Source organism: Haliotis rufescens, unplaced genomic scaffold, assembly GCF_023055435.1.
Source record: "Haliotis rufescens isolate VD_foot unplaced genomic scaffold, xgHalRufe1.0.p SCAF_7, whole genome shotgun sequence".
NCBI lineage: Eukaryota > Metazoa > Mollusca > Gastropoda > Lepetellida > Haliotidae > Haliotis > Haliotis rufescens.
Genome location: NW_025964361.1, coordinates 6,285,252 through 6,310,048, shown reverse-complemented (window position 1 = coordinate 6,310,048; position 24,797 = coordinate 6,285,252). Strand labels below are relative to the sequence as shown.

At 40.7% G+C, this 24,797-nt stretch overlaps 2 protein-coding genes across 2 annotated transcripts in view; one reads left to right on the top strand and one right to left on the bottom strand.

Moving 5' to 3' along the window:
* The window catches only part of LOC124149642 (ATP-dependent DNA helicase DDX11-like), a 42,834-nt gene extending 29,038 nt beyond the window's left edge, over window positions 1-13,796 (top strand). Inside the window, exons 21-28 of the mRNA XM_046521370.2 lie at window positions 2,104-2,207; window positions 4,083-4,232; window positions 5,588-5,656; window positions 6,919-7,019; window positions 10,359-10,443; window positions 11,101-11,179; window positions 12,271-12,425; window positions 13,666-13,796. Of these exons, the coding sequence (XP_046377326.2) occupies window positions 2,104-2,207; window positions 4,083-4,232; window positions 5,588-5,656; window positions 6,919-7,019; window positions 10,359-10,443; window positions 11,101-11,179; window positions 12,271-12,425; window positions 13,666-13,698 (776 nt within the window). The 3' untranslated portion in view covers window positions 13,699-13,796. The remainder of the gene's footprint in view (window positions 1-2,103; window positions 2,208-4,082; window positions 4,233-5,587; window positions 5,657-6,918; window positions 7,020-10,358; window positions 10,444-11,100; window positions 11,180-12,270; window positions 12,426-13,665) is intronic.
* Window positions 13,797-17,526: 3,730 nt separating this feature from the next.
* LOC124149641 (galactosylceramide sulfotransferase-like) lies at window positions 17,527-22,198 on the bottom strand. Its single transcript, XM_046521369.2, has 3 exons — window positions 22,033-22,198; window positions 20,374-20,473; window positions 17,527-19,443 (listed from the first exon to the last, which is right to left on the bottom strand). Exons 2-3 carry the CDS (start codon window positions 20,409-20,411, stop codon window positions 17,889-17,891), a joined length of 1,593 nt encoding a protein of 530 aa, XP_046377325.2. The 5' UTR covers window positions 20,412-20,473; window positions 22,033-22,198; the 3' UTR covers window positions 17,527-17,888.
* Window positions 22,199-24,797: the final 2,599 nt, after the last annotated feature.

Below are 24,797 nucleotides of genomic sequence, written 5' to 3'. Positions count from 1 at the left end.
CATGCTCGTGGGTTTCACCGAAGTGGTAAACGTCTGAGACCTGCATCACTTCGAGCTTTCCTCCCACATTAAGCTCAGCTGACACGCCGCGATGTAACTGGAATACTGTTAAAAGTGGCGTTAAACCCAACTCACTCACTATTGCCCTGTTGATTTTTTAGGTTTCATGATGGATTGGGTTTTTGGTAGGAGGTGTTTTTGTTTGCAGTTTGATTTCTGATAGTTCTGATAGTTGTTTTGCCACTTTTGGAAGATCTTTTCCTTAGTAATGTTGTTTTATTTCGTTTTTAGATATTGGAAGGTTGATGCTAACTTCTTCTAAGTTTAGTGCTGATTTAGCTGCTTTACTTTGTTACTAAACACTCGGACGTGGGCAGGAATCCAAACTATTTCTATGTCTTTGCCTAGTTTGCGGAGATTGTCGGAGCTTTGAAGTATCTGAAGTATTAGTTTTGGACGTTTTTTTGCGTTTTTGTTTTTTGTAGCCTGAAGCCCACTAATGAGTGTTAGGATTAGGTTTTTTGGGTGTGTTTTGTATTTGGGCGCTGTGTAGGGCTGTACAATCCCTATTAGTTCAGCTGCTTGGTTATTGGAGAGCCTTTAGGATTTTGTTTCTTTTGTAGGTTTGTTGATGTGGATGCCGAATCCTGTGTTATTTTCGTGTATGTATCGCTGACTCCTAGTAAGGAACAAAATATCGCAGTGCAGAGTTTTCGGACTTATCATTCAGCACAGCCATGGAGCAAGGCTAGCTACAGGGGGTGGGGAGAGGCTTCCGATTGGGAGACGGTCAGCAGGAGCAAGGCTAGCTACAGGGGGTGGGGAGAGGCTTCCGATTGGGAGACGGTCAGCAGGAGCAAGGCTAGCTACAGGGGGTGGGGAGAGGCTTCCGATTGGGAGACGGTCAGCAGGAGCAAGGCTAGCTACAGGGGGTGGGGAGAGGCTTCTGATTAGCTCCCACTTGATGTGTAATTAAAGAAAGAGTATCATTTATTTTCATTTCACATCTATTTTTACATTATTTTACAAAAACTGGCACTTGATATAATACCAGTCTATAGATGTAAACACATTTGATGATACATCTGTGAGGTTTAAGTTAATTTTGACAGCCCAAGCCAAGTCAACCAAACAAACCAAACATTTCTGATAGAGACTATGTTGAGAATGTAGAGGGAAAAAGGCTTCACTTTGATCACAATGTTTTCTTTAAATCACATGATCTGAGACACTATGAAGTAGACCAACAAGGAGTGGTAGGTATATAGGTAGATATACAACTAGTATATAGATGTAAACACATTTGATGATACATCTGTGAGTTTAAAGTTTATTTTTTTCGGAGCAAACACATGTGACAGAGATTTTCTTGAGAAAATACAGTAAAAGTGCTTGTCTTTAACAGTCCAATTCTTTTTTAAATGCAAGGTACTGTGACATTATTAAGTGGTAAAAAGGTAGATATAATATTAGTTTATAGATGTGAACACATTTGATGATACATCTGTGAGGTTTAAGTTGATTTTGACAGCCTGGGGCAAGTCAGACCGAACACTTGTCAGACTGTTGAGAGTATGGGGAAAAGATCTCTACTTTAACTCACATTTCTGCTTTAAAAACGATAAACAGTGACATTATAAAGTGGTATTTACTTAGATATAGTACTATCCTATAAATGTAAACGCTATGCCGACAGATGGAAATTTGTATCATGATAGCTAGAAGTATTTGATATGTTTCAAATCCTCTTTCGTTTAACGATTGCTCTTTTATATGTTACCTAGCTCGAAAATGCTTACACACAGCTTGACTTTCTGATTTTCAAGCTATTTACTTGCAATCACTTAATTATGGTGCATGTTTTTGGTTTGTGATTGTTCATTAATGTCATGTGTGTCTGTTGCATCAGTAATATGTAGGTATGGTCGTCGATAATGGAATAATTAGCCAATAAAATTTTGGCCCGGTGCGGCCCAACTTTTAGGCAATTCCCTGTCATTGCTTGAATTTCACTGACTGCAGTGAAAGTGACACTCAAGGACCCGCTTTATGTGTAGTGGTTGTGAAGGTGGTGAGTGACACCAGGTGGCGTGACTATTGCAGGTCATGTGATCGCGGGCAGCAACATCCTGCCGATGGTGGTGCCGAGCGGACCGTCAGACCACACCCTGGAGTTCACCTATCAGAACAGAGACAAACCTGCACTGGTAGGTCACAGGTGATCCCAGTGCTTGGCTGGCCCTCATCTCTATACACTTTAGGGTAGTGTGTGTATTTGTATATTTATTACCCATAGGTTTAGAAATATCGAGTGAGTGAGTATGGTTTTACGCCGCTTTTAGCAATATTCCAGCAATATCACGGCGGGGGACACCAGAAATGGGCTTCACATATTGTACCCATTACGGGAATCCAACGTGGGTCTTCGGCGTGACAAGCGAACGCTTTAACCACTGGGCTACCTGACCGCCCTCAGAAATATAGAAAAAATCGTTTGTGCACTCGTGCAAATAAGCTTCTCGCGAACAAGTGTATTGCTTCCATTCAGACGGCACTGTTGAAGTCATTCAGATCTTATTATGACGTAAGGTCAGAATGACGTCATACGAGAAACGACGCCAAAGATTGTTGATGTCATTCAACACATTGTGGTTAAGTAGAACAGCGGTGGTAACCACTGCATTTTTCTGAGGGGAAGCTCAAAAGGATTAAGAAATAATGGGTAATACAAAAATTATTACACTCACACAAAACTTGTCTAAGAATTCATGTATCATCCTCGCTCTTGCTTGGGAAATACAAGAATTCTGACACTTGATTCGTAAAATGGTATGACACACATGTGCGTATAATAATCTCTATGTGTTGCAATTAATATATAGAGAATCTCGCCCATCTGATTTCAAATATACCAGGCGGTCGGGTAGCCTAGTGGTTAAAGCGTTCGCTCGTCACGCCGAAGACCCGGGTTCGATTCCCGACATGGGTACAATGTGTGAAGCCCATTTCTTGTGTCCCTCGCCGTGATATTGCTGGAATATTGCTAAAAGCGGCGTAAAACCATACTCACTCCACTCCACTCAAATATACCAACACAAATTTATAGAACCAATGATGTCGCAATGGTCTGCAAAGCATTGACATTGCAGCAAGATTGCTTATCTAACCCAAGTGATATCTCCTGTGGGGGGCTTGTTTTGGATGATAAACAGGTAGCAATTGATAAACCATTAGTATTATGACAGGAATGTTTACAGAATATTTCTTGATTTTGCCATATTGACATGTCAGATATATTAATAATATATTCAAAGTTTATCAGATGTTCATAGGTTCTGCATCTTCCTAAGCCAAGTGTGTCCACCAGCCTATATCCAAGCCTAGTTTCTGCCCTTGCCACATCAAGTCCACTTTTCTTGGCTCTACCCTGGCGCCACCTCTTGTAGATCACGAGTTGTGCCCCTTCTAATGACAATGCAATATCCAGTCAGATCGCTGTTCTTATCTCGTATAGCTTCACAAAGATGGCGACTACCATAAGCAACATCCTCATCTATCAGATAACATTTGTGATTTCATCCCTGACACAAAAACATAGGCAGGTGTTGGGGGGTTTAACATGAAAAAAGACATATTCGTGTCAACAAAGACAGACACTGGTAAATCACTTGCATACTAAGGTGTACCAGCCGTGGATGTTGATTTTGTGAAACATTCTCTGCTCGGACTTTTGATATGTGCGATAGTCCAATCATATTTAGCATAGGAAAGTGTGCTTGATGTGGCCAGGGAGGAAACAAGAATTTGATGAAAAGGCTAGTGGACTCTTGCCTCGGGAAGATGAAGTTGCTAACACTCTAAAGGATGATGGGTAGAACTAACGTCCATTCGTGTCATAAAAGTCGACTCGAATTGATCAGGTGGTCAATTTCACTGACTTGGCTGATTATAGGGCAATGTTGTCATCGTGCCCATGCTTTTAGTCTTTGGTTGGCGCCAGCAGATGTAGCCTTATATAGCAGGCATGTTGCTGACTGGGGCCTTAAACAACATTCACTCACTCGCTGCTGTGTTTGTACCAGCTGGATGAACTGGGCAGACTGGTGATGAACGTGGGTCAGGTTGTACCAGGGGGCGTGGTCATCTTCTTCCCATCTTACGACTACGAGAAGAAAGTCTACAATCACTGGGACAACTCAGGCATGCTGAAGAAGATAGCAGCTAGGAAAAGGGTAAGTTGGCAGGGAGTTTACCAGTTGATATACTTCTCAAAAGAAGTTTAAGAACACCCAATTCATTCACATTACTACAGTTGTCCTGAAAGAATCAGGTGTTCTTTAACTTGTTTTTAGTAATATATATAAAAAACTTTCTATGTCCGTGAAAATATGAATTGTGCTTCGAAAAACTTGATTTATGTCGTAAATGTGCTGGATGCAAGACCGAATACATTGGACAGACAGGGGACACCCTAAGAGCGAGAGTCAGGGTCCAACGACAACAAATAAGGGACCCCTCTTGTCGGTGTATCCCACTCAGTCAACACATTGATCAGGAATAAAACACCAAATTTTGTTATATTCACGTTTTACAAATGTGACAATGATGCACTGAGAAAGATAGAAGAAAGTTATGTTATTAATACTTTCAAACCAAAATTAAATGGCCTGAAATAAATGAATTATTATATACAATTACATGTATTGTACAATTTACTGCCACTACAATACTTATTTCTGTATGCGTCGTACACCTGCCCTATCGTCTTACGCCTGTCTTATTGTGACGTCACAAAGTTAGTTTGCACTATGATGTCATACTATGTTAGAGTGCACTGTGACGTCAAAACAGCGTAACGGTATAACTGTACTCTTGAAAATCACATGCGTGAAACCGGTTGAGTAAATTATACAGCTCATCTTTGGACTTTTCTATTCTATCTATCTATCTATCTATCTATCTATCTATCTATCTCTCTCTCTCTCTCTCTCTTGCTCTCTCTCTCACCCTCTCTACATATATATATATATATATATATATATATATATATATATATATATATATATACACACACACACACACACACACACACTCTTGTCTATATAAATGCCAAAACATTTACAACAATGCTTCTATTTTTAATCATTTGGCCTTTCTTTATAAAACCATAGGGCCTGTCATCAAAAAAAAATTAGAAAGGTAGTGCTAACTAGTTTTTTCTTCTACCATTCATAGAATGTTTCAAAATTTCCATTGAAGAAATCATTGAGTTTTAGCTCACCTGACTCAAAGTCAAGTGAACTTATGTCATGGCCTGCTAGTCTGGCATCCTGGACTTATTTCCTACACCATATTACTTGATAAACAGAGCAAATTCCTGGTAGGGGTTCTTTCCAACTGGAGTCACTTGATGCTTGAAAAACAAATGTTTTGAAACTGAAGCTATTTCCAAAGCGACATGTAAATAATTTTGGTTTGTGAAAACATGAACCATAAGTGAAATAACATTCCTCATTAGTCTGTCATTTTGTAAGAACAAACCCTACATTTTAATTTGACTGTAAATGTATATTCACCGTTATTTCAGATATTCAGGGAGCCGAAACTGGCCTCTTTGGTTGACTCCACTCTTGCGGAGTTTGCTAAATGTATCAAGGTGAGGCAAGTCTGTTTCTGTGGCGACGTCTTCAGTCTCATTGCACTGCACAGATGCACTATGATGCATCACTAGCCACTGTAGTGTGCATGCAATTAAGGTTTATTGTATGCATATGTATGGGTCAGAGGTCAGAGTCTCGTTTTGAAATTGACATGTGCGAGCCGGTATCAATGGCGGTTCCCTGTATATTCTTTTCGTTGAAGATCAATAAAGTCTTTGTCTCGCTCCATCAAGCATCATATCATTTGTCAACAGTCAACAGAGCAAGGCTCATCTTGAACATTCTAGCCACTATGGTTGAATTCTACAGCTGACACATTTGCAATTAGTGTTATTTTTATGTTATAAGTTTTTGATTATTCAACTTGAAATGTCATGAAACAGGTGCCATTGGTATTTGTAATTATTGTGTCTTGTTATTTCAGAATAATACTGACAGAATTGATTGTATATGGTATCTCCCATTTGAACGTTTCTGACATATTGCAAAGGTTCTATCTTCTCATCCCTGTCTACACATATGTGTTCTGTTACAGGGGGCGGTAGGGTAGCCTAGTAGTTAAAGCGTTAGCTCGTCACGCTGAAGACCCGGTTCGATTCCCAACATGGGTACAATGTGTGAAGCCCATTTCTGGTATCCCCCGCCGTGATATTGCTGGAATATTGCTAAAAGCGGCGTGAAACAATAGTCACTCACTTTTCTGTTACAGTTCAGTGTTACACATGTTTTCTCTCTGTTACAGTTCAGTGTTACACATGTTTTCTCTCTGTTACAGTTCAGTGTTACACATGTTCTCTCTGTTACAGTTCAGTGTTACACATGTTTTCTCTGTTACAGTTCAGTGTTACACATGTTTTCTCTGTTACAGTTCAGTGTTACACATGTTTTCTCTCTGTTGCAGTTCAGTGTTACACATGTTTTCTCTCTGTTACAGTTCAGTGTTACACATGTTTTCTCTCTGTTACAGTTCAGTGTTACACATGTTTTCTCTGTTACAGTTCAGTGTTACACATGTTTTCTCTCTGTTACAGTTCAGTGTTACACATGTTTTCTCTCTGTTACAGTTCAGTGTTACACATGTTTTCTCTCTGTTACAGTTCAGTGTTACACATGTTTTCTCTGTTACAGTTCAGTGTTACACATGTTTTCTCTGTTACAGTTCAGTGTTACACATGTTTTCTCTCTGTTACAGTTCAGTGTTACACATGTTTTCTCTCTGTTACAGTTCAGTGTTACACATGTTTTCTCTCTGATACAGTTCAGTGTAACGGGCTCGACCGGGGTCACTGGGGGCCTCCTGCTCTGTGTTGTAGGCGGCAAGATGAGCGAAGGCATAAACTTCTCCGATGACATGGGCAGGTGAGACTAGCAATATTTTCCTCAAGACATGCCACTCTACCATGCTTTAACATGGAGGTTACTTAAGTAAATGAATGTTGTTTTATGCTGTTCTATGAAGATTCCGGGGTAGAGCAACCCATACTTGCCGTAAAAGACGACCATGCTTGTCGTAAAGGGCGACCATGCTTGTCGTAAAAGGCGACTAGCGGGATCAGGTGGTCAGGCTTGCTGACTTGGTTGATGCATGTCATCGATCCCATCTGCGTGGATCGATGTTCATGATATCAATCACTGGATTGTCTGGTCCAGATTTGATTATTTTACAGACCGCCGTCAAATAGCTGGAATATATCTGAGTGTGGCGTTAAACAACAAACCAAACCAAACCCAAAATTTTCACCTATATCCAAAGGAGAGAGTGTATCAAGGCCACACTAAATTCTTATTAGATTTTCATGGGAATGTTTCAAAACTGAGGCAGGAGGTTTATTTTGTGTATTGTTTAGCTCACCTGACTGCTAGTGCAGCCATTCTATAAAACCTATTTATGGCTATTACACAGCCATTACTCAAAATTTGGTATATGAGTTGTTAGTAGAGGGGCTCCACATATATGTTCTATTTTTTAACATATTTTGATTGTTATTTGATCTTTGTATTTAAAAAAAATGTTTTGTAGGTTTAAAGTGTGTTGGCACTTTTTAGTGAGAAAATGCAAACAAATATTTTGTATATCAATCCTGACAGCATTCTGTCTGTCTTTGATGACAGTTTAAACAATTGACTACCCAGGTGAGCTACAGCTTTTTAGGGTATTTACTGTCACTGTGATCCACACGAAGCAAAGATGTTTTGTAGGAATGCATATGGTGTGTTTCACAGAAAGAAGGGAACGCGTTCTTTAATTATCACTTAATAATCACATGTTCTTGATCTGTAGGTACTTGAGACTATAAAGGCCACATGTTTTTGATTTTATGTTTCATGGATTTATTCTAGTTTTTCCAAAAGGTTGGTCGAAATAAAAATGTAAATACAAAGTGATGTCGAAGGAAGCCTTTTAGGGCCATTTGGTTTTTTATTTGTTTCGATACTATCAAGATACTAAGTTGAAATTTCATGATACTTAGTTGAAATTTCAACTTAGTATGTATCTTGAAATTTCAACTTATTACATCTTGAAATTTCAAGTAAGTATTTTGAAATTTCAAGAAAAAACAAATGGCCCTAAAAGGCTTCCGTAGATGTCAATCGTTTATTTATTGATATGAAAGTCATTCTGCCGTGGAGTTAAAACTGAAGCTGGCTTCTTGAATCACTGATAGTGATGTAGACATAGAATTTATATATATATAACATATTATGTTATATAGGAGAGTATATATTAATAGCAGGAGAAAAATATATAGCTATTTAATTTTTTTCTTTTCCAGCTGCTTTTCAATAGGGGCAGCGGGCCATTGAAACAAAAAATAAAAAATGTGTAGCTAAACTGATGTCAGGGGGAATGTGCAACGGAGGCTGGCATTGATGAAAATCAAATAATTCATCCTGGCCTTATGATAAAACCAATACTTCATTCCTGTACAATAAATCTACAAGGGTGTGTCCAGAAGGCTCTAACCACTTGTGTATAGTCTGACCAATATAAAGTTCTCACACATCTCAAGCTTCAGTGATCAATGCGCCCTGTGTTTGACCCTCTTAATGATGTGTTTCCAGTTTCTCACAGAAGCTCCTGAGCATTAACCAGGTGCTTTCGTGTCCTAATTTCCTCGTGTTCATGCAACTGTTTGTGAATGTATTCATAGTCAGTGTCTGTACGCTCGGATACAGGCCAGTAACAATGTTGACATTGCAGCCTGTCGAGCCTGCTGGAGTATTGTAACTATCCTTCCTCACGCTCCAGTTCCCGCCATTTAAAACAGTTGCCAGGTCTATTTTTAACCTGGACTGAACCCCATTTCCTCTTTCACAAATTATTAATGGCTCTTTCTTTTTACCGTATTCGACGTAACTTGGCAACATTTGCTAATATCTTGGCTAGTGAACAATCCCAATTAGCACCCCTTCTGATTGATCAATGTACACAAGACTTATTTATTCGTGTATAATACTCACGCGTGTGTTATATGCACCCTTAATTATCGGCAATTACAGTCTGGGAAAATATATCTTTCGTACATAAACATTTCAGGCTGTCAGCATAAACCACGAAATTTATCTTTCACCTCTGTTGTTTTTTCAACTAAATAATATTCTAATAAGAGCCCCCTATTTCTAATTTTGAGTGCTCCCTGGGCGCTTATTACGTCAAATACGGTATTTGTCTGGTTTTGGGGGTTTGGTTTTCTTTAATTATTTTTTTGCTTGATCTTGGCTATGATCCACAAAAGAATGTTTTTGTTGTCATGGTTGTGTAGACATGTTGAACATATGTTCAGGCACTAAGCGAAAGTTTAGTATTTTGTGTAGCTTGAATCAGAGCATCATTCATCTTCATTCCTTGTCCAAATGCAATTTGTGTAACATTTCAGACACGGCTCGGTGAATAGGGCAGAGTTTTCAAATTCAAACATTTTTTGAGATTTCAATAGTTTGGCCAAACCAATTTAGTTGCTAATATTTTACAGATTTTTATCCCAAAATTAACTGTAGGTTGGAGGGAAATAGAATAATCATTTATGAAATAACTGTTTGTTACTTAACACAAGATATACCACAATTTTTTACATATGTGCCTGTTGTCATATTTCACCTGCCTTTTATATTTTATTTTCTGGGTAAAAAACTGCCATCCTTCCCTTCAGATAAAATCTTTACTGTAGAGAGTGGGAGAGAACAAGCCTGATCCTAACGACATTGTACTTTTGCGATCATAGGTTTATTTCCCCTTTCACTTTTTATTTTTCTCCAAAGTGAAAGATGGATGGGTGAAACAAATAATTAAACTGGTTTAATCTTGGAATAAAATAAATCTATGTAAAGAAGTGCTTGATGATTTTTGTGAGTGTATTTTATTGTGGTTTGCCTTGTATGTTGTCCGCTCATAGCATGTAATGTGTGACCCGTGAAGATCCGGGTTAGAATAGGTCTTCAGCAACCCATTCTTACCGTAAAAGGTGACTATGCTTGTCGTAAGAGGCGACTAACGGGATCGGGTGGTCAGGCTCACTGACTTGGTTGATGCATGTCATCGTATCCCAATTGCGTGGATCGATGCTGGTGATGTCAATCACTGGATTGTGTGGTTCAGACTCGATTATTTACAGACCGCCGTCATATAGCTGGAATATTGCTGCGTGCGGCGTTAAACAACAAACAAACAAACATGTAATGTGTATGCTGTCTGTACAGGTGTGTCATCATGGTGGGAATGCCGTACCCAAACATGTACTCACCCGAACTCCGGGAGAAGATGGACTACCTCAACAAGAACTATGTGGGTTCACCTGGCTTCACTTGTGAATAATGAAAATTTCATCACTTTAAATCACATCCTCGATCATCAAGTGTATTTATTCATGTATTTATACAAATCACAAGACTCTTATAAATGATTTTAGGAAAATATGTTTTCTTGTGTACTCTGAGGTGAGGTAAAATGGGGTTTAACGTCGCGCCCAAGATTATTGCACTTAAGTAACGACGTGTATGCATGTGTGTGTGTCTCAATAAAATCACATTTTTACTCTCATACAAGACATCTTTTTGCATTTAAATTATATAGTCCATGTGTTAACATTGAAAGGAAATTTCGTTGGAGCTAGTGGATGCAATAGTGTCTGGTACATACTACTCCCATACTTCAATACAGACTTGGGACATTCATAAGAGTATAATATATATATATACCACAGGGTGATACAAAAGCTTTAAGATTAGATCAAACTTTCTTATCCCAAAGGAAATTTTGGTTACATCAGCACCAGGTCTCAGCCTATTGTTAAACACCCATACAAATACCTAAGAACATCACAAACGTAATTAACATTAAATGTCAGAACGGGTAACACTGATATTGTCTTACCATACCAACCATTTCGTTGATGATTGCTACAACCATTCACTCACCATTCAGCATCCATTCACTCCACAGCCTAAATCTGAGGATGGTCGACTACCTGGACAGCTGCACTACGAGAATATTTGTATGAAGGCCGTCAACCAGTCCATCGGTGAGACAGTTTCCTTGTGGTACTTTTCCTATCAGCTCCAGAGGTTTTAACTGCATTTTAATTACTGGCACCAACACACATTTAACAATATGGAATATATTTCAAATTGTAGGACAGACTGTTTCCTGTGATCTGTTGGTGCACGGGTGGCCCAGTCGTCTAAGGCGCTGCGATTCACTGTGCAGAGTTGCGTCCCTTGGGCACGCCAGAAACCTATGATTGTGGGTTCGAATCCCGGTTCGCTCCGATCATGTTTCTAGGTTTGTCAGCACCATACCCGTGCTCGTGGGTTTAACCGAAGTGGTGAACGTCTAAGACCTGCATCACATCGGGCTTTCCTCCAACATTAAGCTGACACGCCGTGATATAACTGGAATACTGTTAAAAGCGGCATTAAACCCAACTCACTCCATCACTCACTCCTGTGATTTGTATCCTATTGTAAGTTAAGAATCATGACATGTTTCATCTCACACCTTTATTGTACCCTGAACCCGTGAAGATCCAGGTTAGAATAGGTCTTCAGCAAACCATGCTTGTCGTAAATAGCAACTGCTTGCCGTAAGGGTGACTTATGGGATTGGATGGTCAGGCTCGCTGACTTGTTTGACAATGTCATTAATTGCCCAGATTGATGCGCATGATGTCAATCAGTGTATTGTCTGGTCCAGACAGCCGTCATATAACTGGAAGATTGCTGAACAACAAACAAATCATTGCACCCTGGGTTTTTTTTGGTAGCCTTGTGTCAATGCGTTCGTCACCCCAAAGGCCTGGGTTGGATGCCTTGCAATATGTGTGAAGCTATTATTGGATGCCTTGCACTGGTACAACATATGTGAAGCCCATTTCTAGTGTACCCCAACTGGAATATTGCGAACAATCACATAAAACCTACCACACTCGCCATTTTATCTCTTGATCTGCATTTGTTAGTAGACATACTTGTTGTTATCCCTACTTGTTTACTTGTTTGAGTGATCGTCTGCCTTCATCACACTATGGTGATATGGCATATTCCATGTACTCAGCAGTATTTGTTTTTTGAACATTTCCTAATTTAGAATCATATTCTGCAACGCTTGTTTCAGGTCGAGCTATCCGTCACCGTGGTGATTATGCCTCCATCCTGCTGTGTGACCGTCGATATGCCGGCCCCCATGTAGCAAGCAAGCTGCCATCTTGGATTGGTCAACATCTCAACAAAATGGCCAGATTTGGCCCAGTCATGGCCGCACTGTCCAAGGTGAGTGTGACTTCATATGAAGTAAGGATATGATGTCTCTCCCTTAATCGTAAGAGTCGACTAATGGAGATCGACTGCTAACAGTATGGAGGCAGTTCCACAATTTTGGTCTGGTGAGGGTCCCATTTGTGAATTTCACCTTCAGTGGGTGGAAGGGGGCATATATTTGTTCTTTCTTTCTTTATTTGTTTGTTTGTATGTCATTGATGTCCACATGTAATTTTTTTAAACATTTTTATTATGATCCCTACCCAAAATCCCACACACTGCAATATGTGTTTTTATTGTGTGTCGCTATTCAGAAACCCATGGCTGTGGGTTTCAAATCCCGGTTTGCCCAGATTGGGTATGATGCTGACTAAGAAACTCATACTCGTGGGTTTCATCGAATTTGTAAACATCTCAGACCTGCATCACATCTGGCATTCCTACCACATTGGGTGAGGTGAAGTGGGGTTTAATGTTTGGGGCAAGATCATTGCATTTTTAAAGCAATCTGAATGCACATGCGTGTGTGGATGTTTGTACTAGTCCGTTTTTATGGTACTAGCCCACTGAGATACCATCCCACAATTTAACATGGATACCCCACTCAAACACAGTATACTGAACAGTTCTAGTTTTATCCCCTTAATGATGAGCGCCAGGCAGGGTCAGAAGAAGTACGATCTTTTAACATCTTTGGTAGGGGAACAAACTACCGACCTAAAACTGGGCAGACGATCTATTCACTACACCACGGAGGCAGTCTTCTTACCACATTAAGTGGACAGGCAGTGGTTTAAATGAGTGAGTTGGGTTTAACGCCGCTTTTAACAGTATTCCAGTTATATCACGGCGTGTCGGCTTAATGTGGGAGGAAAGCCCGAAGTGATGCAGGTCTCAGACATTTACCACTTTGGAGAAACACACGAGCACGGGTATGGTGCTGACAAACCTAGAAACATAATCGGGGAGAACCAGGATTCGAACCCACAATCATAGGTTTCTGGCGTGCCCATGGGACACACCTCTGCACAGCGAATCACGGCGCCTTAGACGACTGGGCCAACCGTGCCCCCTGAAATACTAATGAATGTAAAAAAAAGGGTCTCACTGTACCTTACAGCTTGGATCGATGCTCATGCCATCAACCACTAGTACAGCTGGTAATATACAGGCATTAACTAGTACTGCTCCTTGCTGTGTTAAACACTGTTTGTGCCATTGCTTTATTATTCTCTCAAAAAATTATTTTCAGTTTTTTGCTGAAAAGAAAAAACTCAACCTTTGAGGGAAGAAGTGCCAGTGAACATATGAAGCATCTACACGGGGCAAGGCAATCAGTTGAATGTTGATATTTATTGTGTAAATAAAAGATTGCCAAAGTCATTATTGCATGTTATGACAAGTGATTGTTTCACCCTGGGTGGAACAGTTAGCCTACACATGGGTGCATTGTGCCTCATGCTGGGCAGAGGTAGCTGGTCACACCCAAGACCCAGGTCCGATTCATCACATGGATACAATGGGTGAAGTCTGATTCTACTTTATCCTGCCTTATATAACTGAAGGGGCAGCCAGGTAGCCTAGTGGTTAAAGCATTCGCTCATCACACCGAAGATGAAGCCCATTTCTGGTGTCCCCACCGTGATAATGCTAAAAGCTGCGTAAAACACTACTCACTCACTAATACAGCTGAAATATTGTTAGAAGCAGCATTATACTCAAAATGTACCCCGCAGCTGCGCATTTTAGTTATAATTACAGCATTCTCGCCAATCTCATCTACTCAGGAGCTATTGAACATATTGTATTAAAATTTTCGATATATTTCTTAATGTATATTTTATATATGTATGCACACACACACTCTCTCTCTCTCGATCTCGATATTAACCACTGGCCACATTTTACACTGTTGAAACAAATGTTATACAGAGGGAATTGCATGCCATGTCCAGATTTGCATGTTTCCCGATATGAACTAACTTTGGGAGTTTATTTCAAATGAAGCTACACCTATGAATCATATGACAATGTGTATTGCAATACACAAGCACCATTGTCATGAATGCTATGACCACAATTGCAGACATTTCCAAGCATGAAATCAAAAATTGATATCCCAGGAAATACTTGATCATAGAGTATTTCCAATGCTGTTCTATGCTGGCATATAATGCGGGGGGATATAGCGATCAGCCAGTCTGTCTCTCCGTCCGTCTGACCATCTGTCCGTTCGTAATCATTTCCTTTTCCAGGGCAGGATTCAAAAACCATTCAGTATATTTGATTGAAACTTGGCAAATCTATCAGGCACATACTGAAGTGGTGCCTTTTGATATTTTGGGATTTTTCTAATTTTTATTTTTTTTAAATTTTTATGGAATGAAGTTGGACATAGACTCAATTGGGGATGGGGTTCGTTTCCGGGGCAGAATTCGAAAACCATTCAGTGTATTTGATCGAAACTTGGTAAAGCTATCAGGCACATACTTAAGTGATGCCTTTTGATATTATTTTTTTTTACAAATTTTTACTTTTTTACAATTTTTATGTAAAGAAGTTGGACCTAGACTCCATTGGGGAACGTTTTCGTTTCCGGGCCAGAATTCGAAAACCATTCAGTAGGTTAAACAATGTATGCTTCTAAAAGAACATTCAACTGTTGACTCATTACATATAGAATTGCACATTTACTAGTGATTACTTTACAGACAGCTGCCAGGGGGATATGTCATCTTTCTGATCACTCTTGTTTGTAAAAGGTGCCTCTTTTCTAGGTTTACAAGGGTTTGAATTGCCTTAGGTGGGGAACATTTATAAGTTTTCATGCCTCAGAAGATGGGTTATGGTGATTTATAAATGTAGGTTAAGCAAATAAGCAGCTCATCAGTAGGTCTGGCCGGAGATATGAAGACTTTATAATATCATGTGCAGACCCCTTACGACTGATCACCTCCATGTGACAGTGGACCAGATCTGGGGTAGAATAGGTCTTCTGCAAACCCATGCTTGCCGTAAAAGGCGACTATGCTTGTCGTGTTAGAGGCAACTAACAGGATCGGGTGGTCAGGCTCGCTGACCTTGTTGATGCATGTCATCGCACACCAATTGCGTGGATCAGTGCTCATGATGTCAATCACTGGATTGTCTGGTCCAGACTCGATTATTTACAGACCGCCCTCATTCAACTGGAATATTGCTGAGTGCGGCGTTAAACAACAAACCAACAAAGGAAACGATGATGAAACTGACTTCAACTGTTTCCACTTCATCATCGTTTTAATACCTGGAAGGGGGCGATACGGACTGATGACGGCGTGATATTTTTACACGTTTTAAGAGCTTCCTACTTACAATGCGAGAAAAATGAGTGTATCGTTCAAAACTCTAATACTAAATAGTTCTAAAATCGTATTTTGTTTTTATAAAAGAAAAAACCCTGGGTTTTTTGTCCCTTCGATGTAAAACTGTACAACTAAATAAAGCTAAGTAAATGCTGGCTATGAAAATTGACAATTGTGACAACACCTTAACGTCTTTCAGTTACACTTCTATATCACCATTAAACTTTTAAGAAAAACTCACGGAAAGCGCCCTATTTGTAAATTACCACAACGAATTGAAGGGGGTGTACGGTTTTCCCACATTTAGAACCTAAACACGATTAGCTATTAAACAAAATCCCAAACATGTTTAGACCTAAACATGTCGAAATTATTGGACAAGGAACGTGTTTAGGTTTATGTGCAAAATCTAAACATATTAGATCTACATATACTATTATGGACCTATGCCAGTGGTTTTATTGTGCCAGCCAACTGCGACATCATGCCACAGTTTAACATGGATACCCAACTCCGACACGTTGTACTGACTCCGAGCGAACCAGTCCTTGTTTTATCCCCTTATTGCCGAGCGCCAGGCAGGGTATGACGCAGTCAGAGGATCCGACCACAGCCCTTTCACTCTCTTGGCAGATGCTGTATCCACTGGGCCACTTCCTAACACATTAAGCAGACAGGCAATGGTAAAGCTGAAACACTGTTCAAATGGTCATAAAACCAAACTCACTGTACCCTTACAGGGTGAATTGTTGTTCATGCTGTCGACCACTAGTTTGAATATACGGACATCAACTGTAGCTGATTGCTGTGTAAAACATTACTTACACGACTGATTGTCGTAAAAAGCGACTATGATTGTCGTAAGAGACGACTAATGGGATCGGGTGGCCAGGCTCCCTGACTTGGTTGATGTATGTCATCGTATCCCAATTGCGTAGATCGATGCTCATGATGCCAATCACTGGATATTATTAACAGACCGCCGTTATATAGCTGAAATATAATGCGGCGTTAAACAACAAATATATCCATGGACTTTCATTCTGTGGAGACTTGGAGCAAGGCTAGGGCGCCACCTATCGACGTTCTGCAGCGAATGCTTCGGAAACGGTAATTATCAAGTCTTACTCAAATAGGTCTTTTTCTTGGTTGTAGTTATACAATGTTTTAACCTTTAACGAAGTCTGGTCAAGACTCGATTATTTACAGACCGCCGTCATATAGCTGGACTATTGTCTAGTGCGGCGTTAAACAACAAACAAAATACAATGTCTGAAGCTTATTCTATGAGTCCTGCGCGGTGCTATTGTGTGTACTTGCACAAAACGTTGTGTGTGGTAGCCACAAATGGTGTGATAATGAAAAAAGGTATCCTTGGTATTCTAGTCGTAGCTGTAAAGGAATTCTGTGACTATGATGTCAGGAGAGATATAAGCAAGAGGTTCGGTTTGTAAAATCAATAATTTATTGTAAATATGGTTTAAAATGCCCATGGATTATCACATGGAGGCCACACATACCCACCCTCAGCTGGTCTGTCTTGCCACAGAGTCAGGCTCTACCCCTGATGATACAGGGGCTGAATAAGTCCCCGATACTTTGTTCTTGTCAGAACAACAACAAAGAGTAGAATTTGGAGGTTTTTGTCGTTTAACGTCGCACTCAGCAATGTTCCATCTAGATGGCGGCAGTCTGTAAATAATCGAGGCTGGACCGGACAATCCAGTGATTGACATCATCAGCAATTGGGATACGATGACATGCATCAACCAAGTCAGCGAGCCTGACCAGCCGATCCCGTTAGTCGCCTCTTACGACAAGCATAGTCGCCTTTTATGGCAAGCATGGGTCGCTGAAGACCTATTCTACCACGGAATCTTCACGGGTCCGGAATTTGGAATTCTGTGAACTGGTTGATATGATGCTATCATACCCAGTTGCTCATACTCTACACCAATGGTTTGCAAACCAAACCCAATTATTTACAGGTAGCCGTGTAAACAAACCTTGTCTATTGCTCAATGCCACTAAACGCAACGTTCTTCATCAAGACCAAGGCGCAGGCTTTAACCGAGTTTCCAAAGTGGGTAAACATTTTTTGTCGTGTTTCATTGCAATAACATATGAGATATCATGTGACATTTGCGGGTTTAACGTAAAACATATCGTTATATGTTTCTATATTTTTCATCCGCATTTTGTTGTTATGCCGAAAGTTCTGAACATACGCCCCCCATTGTTCTTGCGTTCCGTCCCTCCTCAGCCGTTCCCTGGCCCTGTCCATCAGCTTCTGAACCTGCATCAGTTCTGACACCAGCATCCCTCTACAATCGGACGCTGTCAGCCTGAAATCTTCGTTCCATTTCGACGACGGAATATTAAGAACTCTCTGTTGTTTTTCATCACTACTGCAAAAGTCAAAAACTTGCTTTTGCACAAGTTTAAAGTTAGCAACTTCATCAAATATGTCACGTCCTTCAGCTAGAATTTCATCCCAGAATTTACCGTAGAAATGCTGGTATATCCTATGATCTAGTTTCTGTGATCCGTACAGTTTCTGTCTATCTTCCTCTGCGAGAGGAAGAACAGGATGTCGATTGGAGTTATGTTTGATATAGAGGATGTCACGGAGACCCCAACACAGACGTCGCCTTAGCAACACGAGAGACTCGTCAAAATATTCCATGATCATCACAAAGTCAAACTCCTTATCGATCTTCTGAAGGTAGCTCTGGGCATATTCCTCATTGTCACTGTACGTTGGGAACCCAAAATCATACGCAATACTGTTTATTATAGACTCCTTGTATATCCCGTGAACCTTTTGATTGGTGAAGAAGTGTGACAGAATGTCCTCTCGTTTAAACGCACCAGTCATTTTCATTTTGTCTTCGATATAATATACCTGACCAAAATAGTTCATCGCGGAAATGAACCTTTCTTCAAGACTCCTCACGATGGCGACATAGAACGTGCCAGGGGGCATGAGCTTGTCCAACACTACCCTGTTGTACACAACATGGTTGCACAGTATATTGAAGGTCTGTCCTTCGGGAACGGGGATGACCATGTTCGCCGAGAAGAAAGGTCCGTAACCAAGAATGTTGAAACCGCTTTCTCCAACTAGTTTGTCGGGGAGGACCACGTTGAGGTCGTTCCTGACGGCAAACCTCTGCAGGATGTTTGCCATGGTACTGCTGCCGGCTTTGTGAACCTTCAAGAAGGCGACATTGTGTTTGGGGGGACATGTATTGCTGGAATGCTGAGAATGATATTTTTCCGATGGAATATTTGGCTGCTCCCATGTATTTCTGGAATGCTGAGAATGATATTTTTCCGATGAAATATTTGGCTCTTCGGTATCTTCTCCATGCTGCTCCCTATGCGGCCGTTGATCCAGTTTAACTTCATGACTGGAACCCCTGTGAGACCGATGCTTGTATTCACGGTAGAGGGTGTTTGCTGGTGGAATTCCGGCCTCCTTGAGCTGAGGACCAGAGATGGGATTTTCTTTCAGCATGTGTTTCTCATGCATTGTCCCGTCCTGCATTGTCACTAAACCAGGATTGTGGGCACGGTTGTAGAGGATATTTCTTTTTGCATAAAGTCTGATTCTGCTGCTTCTGTGACTTGGCGCCCCCAGCAAAACAAGTATGTACAACACCGAAGCCACGGAAACCAGGAGACTGTGAACAGAGGTTTCAAAAAATATTTAAAAATAAATGAAATAAACCTTCGACTTATAGTTTAACATATAATCTTGAGTGATCTAACATGATGTGCAGAGTTGTGTCCCTTAGGTGGGCCAGGAATCTATGATCGTGGGTTCGAATCCCAGATTCGCCGTAATAGCCTTGCTTGCGGGTTTTACCAACTTGGTAAATGTGTAAGACCTGTATTACTTTGGGTTTTCCTTGAAGGAAACAGTTCTAGGCTTAAATATATTATGAAGTTTGATGATTGAGTTAATAGGCAATGAAATTCGATAAAATATCGAGTAATCTTTTCAGCAGACGATGTAAAATAACCTAACGATCGCAAGCCTTTGCGTTGAGGTTAGTGCACCTAGTTAAGATCGAGATACGGGTTGCTTCGTGAAACGGTTGAACTGTAGAATGGTGTAGCAAAGGTTGTTTTGTGAAAGTGTGCCTGGTTACGAATATCCTAACTTCTACACTATACTTTAACATAGGACCAGTGAAGATCCGGGGTAGAATAGGTCTTCAGCAACCCATGCTTGCCGTAAAAGGTGACTATGCTTGTCCTGTAAGAGGCGACTAACGGAATCGGGTGGCCTTGCTCGCTGACTTGGTCGATGCATGACATCGTATCCCAATTGTGTGGATCGATGCTTATGATGGTAATCATGAAAATACAATTAGGGGACAAGTGATACTTGCACAAATATATGCCCCCCCCCCCCCCCCCCCCCCCCCCCCCTCCCCGCCACACACACACACACACACACACACACACAACCCCGTCAAAAAAGTTAACTACGGCCTTGTATTAAGTCGCTTCTCAGGCAAGCATAAGCATGGAGTTGTGGGGACCTATTCTGCCCTAGACTCCCTGGTTGAAGGTGAGTGGGTGATGCTAACAATTGATATACTTACTAGAACAAACATCTTGTTCTGTGCACAGTGATCGCCATGGGGGCGGTGTCTGCTAGCTGGCGTCGCTCGGGCAACAACAACAGGATGTGGTCATGGATGGCTAAAAACAAACAAACACTGATTGTTTAGATTATGACAATACTGTATTCGAAGTTTAATTTATCTGGACATATAATGTGTTTGTTACAGAATACACATCTACTTCGTTCTTAAATGTTCAGGACCGCCTCTGTGGTCTAGTGGTAGAGCGTCCGCCCGAAGAGCGGAAGGTCCGGGGCTCGATCCCCGACCGCGTCACACCGAAAGACGTTAAAAGATGGAACGTGTTGTTATCCTGTCTGGCGCCCGGCATTAAGGGGCTTAACAAGGGCTGGTCGGCTGGTATACTGTGTCTGAGTGGGATATTCATGTTAAACTCCGGAAATGTATCTCAGTGTGCTAGCACTATTAATTGGCATCAGTCCGGACTAGTACAAGCACACACACACACACACACACACACACACACACACACACACACACACACACACACACTAAACATGAGCAGATATGTCCGAGTAATCTTCAAGGACAACTGAAATGTTTAAAAACGTGCGGGCGCTTATTGGCACAGGTCCCATATCCGGCGCAGTTAAGCAACGTTGCGGAGAGAAGCTGGATGGGTGAGCAATGAGCATGTTCGGCAAGCTTGACTCCTGCGAATTTCTAGGGCTTCGGTCATGCCCCATACTGAAACACGTTACACAAGGTGTCTTTTCAGGCAAGTTTGTTTGTTTGCGTGTTTGTTGTTTAACGCCGCATTGAACACTATTCCAGCTATATGACGGCGGTCAGAAAATAATCGAGTCTGGACGAGACAACCCAGTGACTGACATCATGAGCATCGATCCACGCAACTGGGATACCTTGACATGCATCAACCAAGTCAGCGAGCCTTACCACCCGATCCGGCCTCTTATGACAAGCAGAGTCGCCTGTTACGGCAAGCATGGGTTGCTGAAGACCTATTCTACCCCGGATCTTCACCGGTCCCATTCAGCTAGGAAAATCCCGTACACCCCGCTTCTACCACATGTATTAAACTACTACCTTGTAGTACACTAATTACAGTATGAAGGGTGGTGTGTATGTCAAGAAAGGGTGCAAGATTACTGTATTTCCGATAACAGATACTGAGTAAACCCTCTAATTGGTAGTAAAACCTTGGTCTGTCGACAAGCCAGGTTTAGTGAACCAGTAAATGTGTGCATCCCATTTAGAAACCTTATCATGAATATCCCCTAACATACCATGAAGAAATACAGACCTGGCCGTCCTAAAATATACCCCTATTAGATTAAATATGGTAAATGTGAACGATACCGTTACGCATCGTATAGCCGGGTAAACGCGATTCAGCTGGCCGTCCCATATTTTGGACAATGAGTACTGAACACAAATTCATCACTTACCCCGCCATACTTTCTTGTCTGATCACTGACCTGACATAGTCACCTCATTGAAATAAAGAATTCAAAATGTGACACCCACCCACCCAAAGTCAACATGTAAGTATGAAAGAAACGTCAAGCTCCGACGTTCTTACGAAGGTTCATACTCCAATAAACTCACACACTGACAAAGTCACTTGAAGTTTTACATTATGGGGTATGCACCTACCTTGTCTAACACCCGTATGTCTGGACGGTAGGTGTGATATTGGACACACGCACTGTCACCATCAGTTGTTGCCTCTCTTCATCACAACAGCCGCGTCGCTGACTGCGCCTCACCATGACCCATGTACATGTACCCAGTGCTCTACACAGTAGGCCCAGGTGGGCGAGTGTATTGAATCGTATCCAATCGTCATAGTGAATGTTATTCACAGGACAAAAAGCTTGGTTTTACAACTTTGAAACAAACTCAAAATAGTAGGAAATGCGTGCAATGACCGTATTTGCGTATGATTCACTATATAATCCAAATTTGGGCGGTTGTTTCATGGGAAACTACACCTTTGGAACTTATGACCATCGTTTTTTGCCGTATTCACAAGCAGCATTGTCATATATGCTATGACCGGATTTTCAGCAATGGCCAAGCGTGAATTCAGAAGTGGATACCCCAGTAAATACTTATTTCATAGTGAATCGCGTGTTTCGATATATATAATCATAGTATAGTGTGTTTTAATGTACTTCTTTTGATAGGCCTAGTGTCTAAAATTACTGACTAGTTTCAAAATCTACAAAAAATGAAATGAGTATTACTTTGGGCAGAAAACATTTGTAAATTTTTAAATGTTCGCATGCCTTAGGAAGTTTTGTATCGTTTCGGAAACCAAGGGTATGTCTTTGAATAAGTTTTATATGCTCATATTACTGGAGGACAAGAGGACCATGTATGTTTCCACCATGTGAACTTGTAGGTCCACATTGCTGCACATTCACATTTGCTGATACCTTTGTCAACACTGCTCACATAACCTCATTACCACTATAGTGAAGGGAATCTGACTAAGCAAACAGACCCGGGGTAGAATAGGCGGGGTGTTCTCACTTTGCCAGCAGCTATTGTTCTAGTTTAAAAATCAGTAGCCCGTGATAATCCCTACAACAATGGTGATTAACACTATAGACTGTTTCACTTTCACTGACTGACTATAGCCAGACTACAGCCTGTCTAGGTAGATATAACACAATAAATGTATGTAGTAGTATAGGTTTTTATTAATTATTAATTAAAAATTACATTTATGTACAGATGTACAAATTTTCAAGACAATATAATACAGTAGTATTCATTATTAATTAAAAATTCCATTTATATTCAGATGTACAAATTTTCAAGACAATCTAATACAATGTAGCTTGCCTGGCTACAGCAAAATCACTTAGAGTCCGATAAGGTGAGATACAGCATCACCATACTCGATGGGAGATTTAACACCAGCTGCAGGGCAGTCTCTTCTCTCTGTCTAGTTTGTCTTGCAGCTGGTGCCACCGTTATGTTACTGCGTGATAGTCACTTCTGTAAAGTTTTGTTCATTCTTGATCATGTTGATGAACTTGTATACGTTCGGGTGGCAGGCAGCGAGCTTCGACATCTTGGAATGCCATCCCTCGACGTGGTTAGTTGTTCTAGGGCCGATGGTATCATGGTGGTTCCACATGAGTCTTTCACCACCCTCTACCCATAATTGATTTAATGGAAGCTACAACACAAACAAAAAACAAACATATCACCAGATGGTTACAGTAGAAACTGAACATTACTGAAATTATTACATTGTATGTATATTAAGTGAACCGTTTAGCAGAACAACTAGACGATCACGACTTCGTTCAACGCATCGGTGACAGAGATAACAAATATACAGAATATACCAAATGAATTGATTCATTTCATTGTACGAAATGGTAAGTGCAGATTTAGTGTTTATGAAGTGTGTTACGCGAATGTCACATATGAAACAATGAACGTAGCAGAACATAAACAGCATGTGTGCATAACTTGATCATTGATACATGTTAAAGCCCAAACCTGACTTAAATACCCCGCAAGGTGGCGGTGGTTCGGTTTCAAACAGTGACTGACAATGTGAACGCAACCGAGTGTCGAGAGAAGCTTTTTGAAAACCTCACGTAAACACGTTCACCATTGACCGTCAAACATTGTATCAACTTGAATGAAAAACCTTGGATACCACAAAAGGCTCCATATCTAGATATAAGTTAATAAATTTTCTGTAGTTTTATCATAAAAAATTCAATCGGTCGTGTTTGGTGTCTGCATCAATCACAGTGTTTTAGTCACCCTCTTTCTATGTGCAGGGATTTGTGATTGAGACAGAATATGTTTTTCAGTATATATTAGGGGATTACAACAATAGGGGTGTCTTTTTGGAGATATTCCAACACCGCGCTCTTGCAAGTTTAGAGAATGTAAGATGTATTGACTGGTTCTTGGTGTAAAAACTATTTAATATTCTCAATAACAGACATTTTGAGGTTTGTGAATACAATCAAAGGGAAGGGGTGCGATATAAGGAAACATGAGAGACTTTGCAGAGCTGGTTTTCTTGTGTCAAACCGAGGAAGGTATTGCATGTGTTCATTTATACCATGGCCTTTACTGAATATCAAGCGAGCATTATTAGCACGGAACAGAGTGTTTAATTTTCGATTTTTTTTTAATTATATGGCATATGAATGCACTTGCTCGTCTATTACAAAACCAACAAACGGCGCAAAGCACTTATCAATTCCAATGGAAACTTCAGATGTTGGAATCGAAATCTGTAATATCATTGTATTAAAACTAACATTACACGTTGTCAGTGTAAGCAGTTGTGAAAAAACACATCAGGGGAACACATGTACCCGAGATAGTCACGCGTTGTCCCCATGCGCAGACATTATGTAACATCACGGATGCTCCTC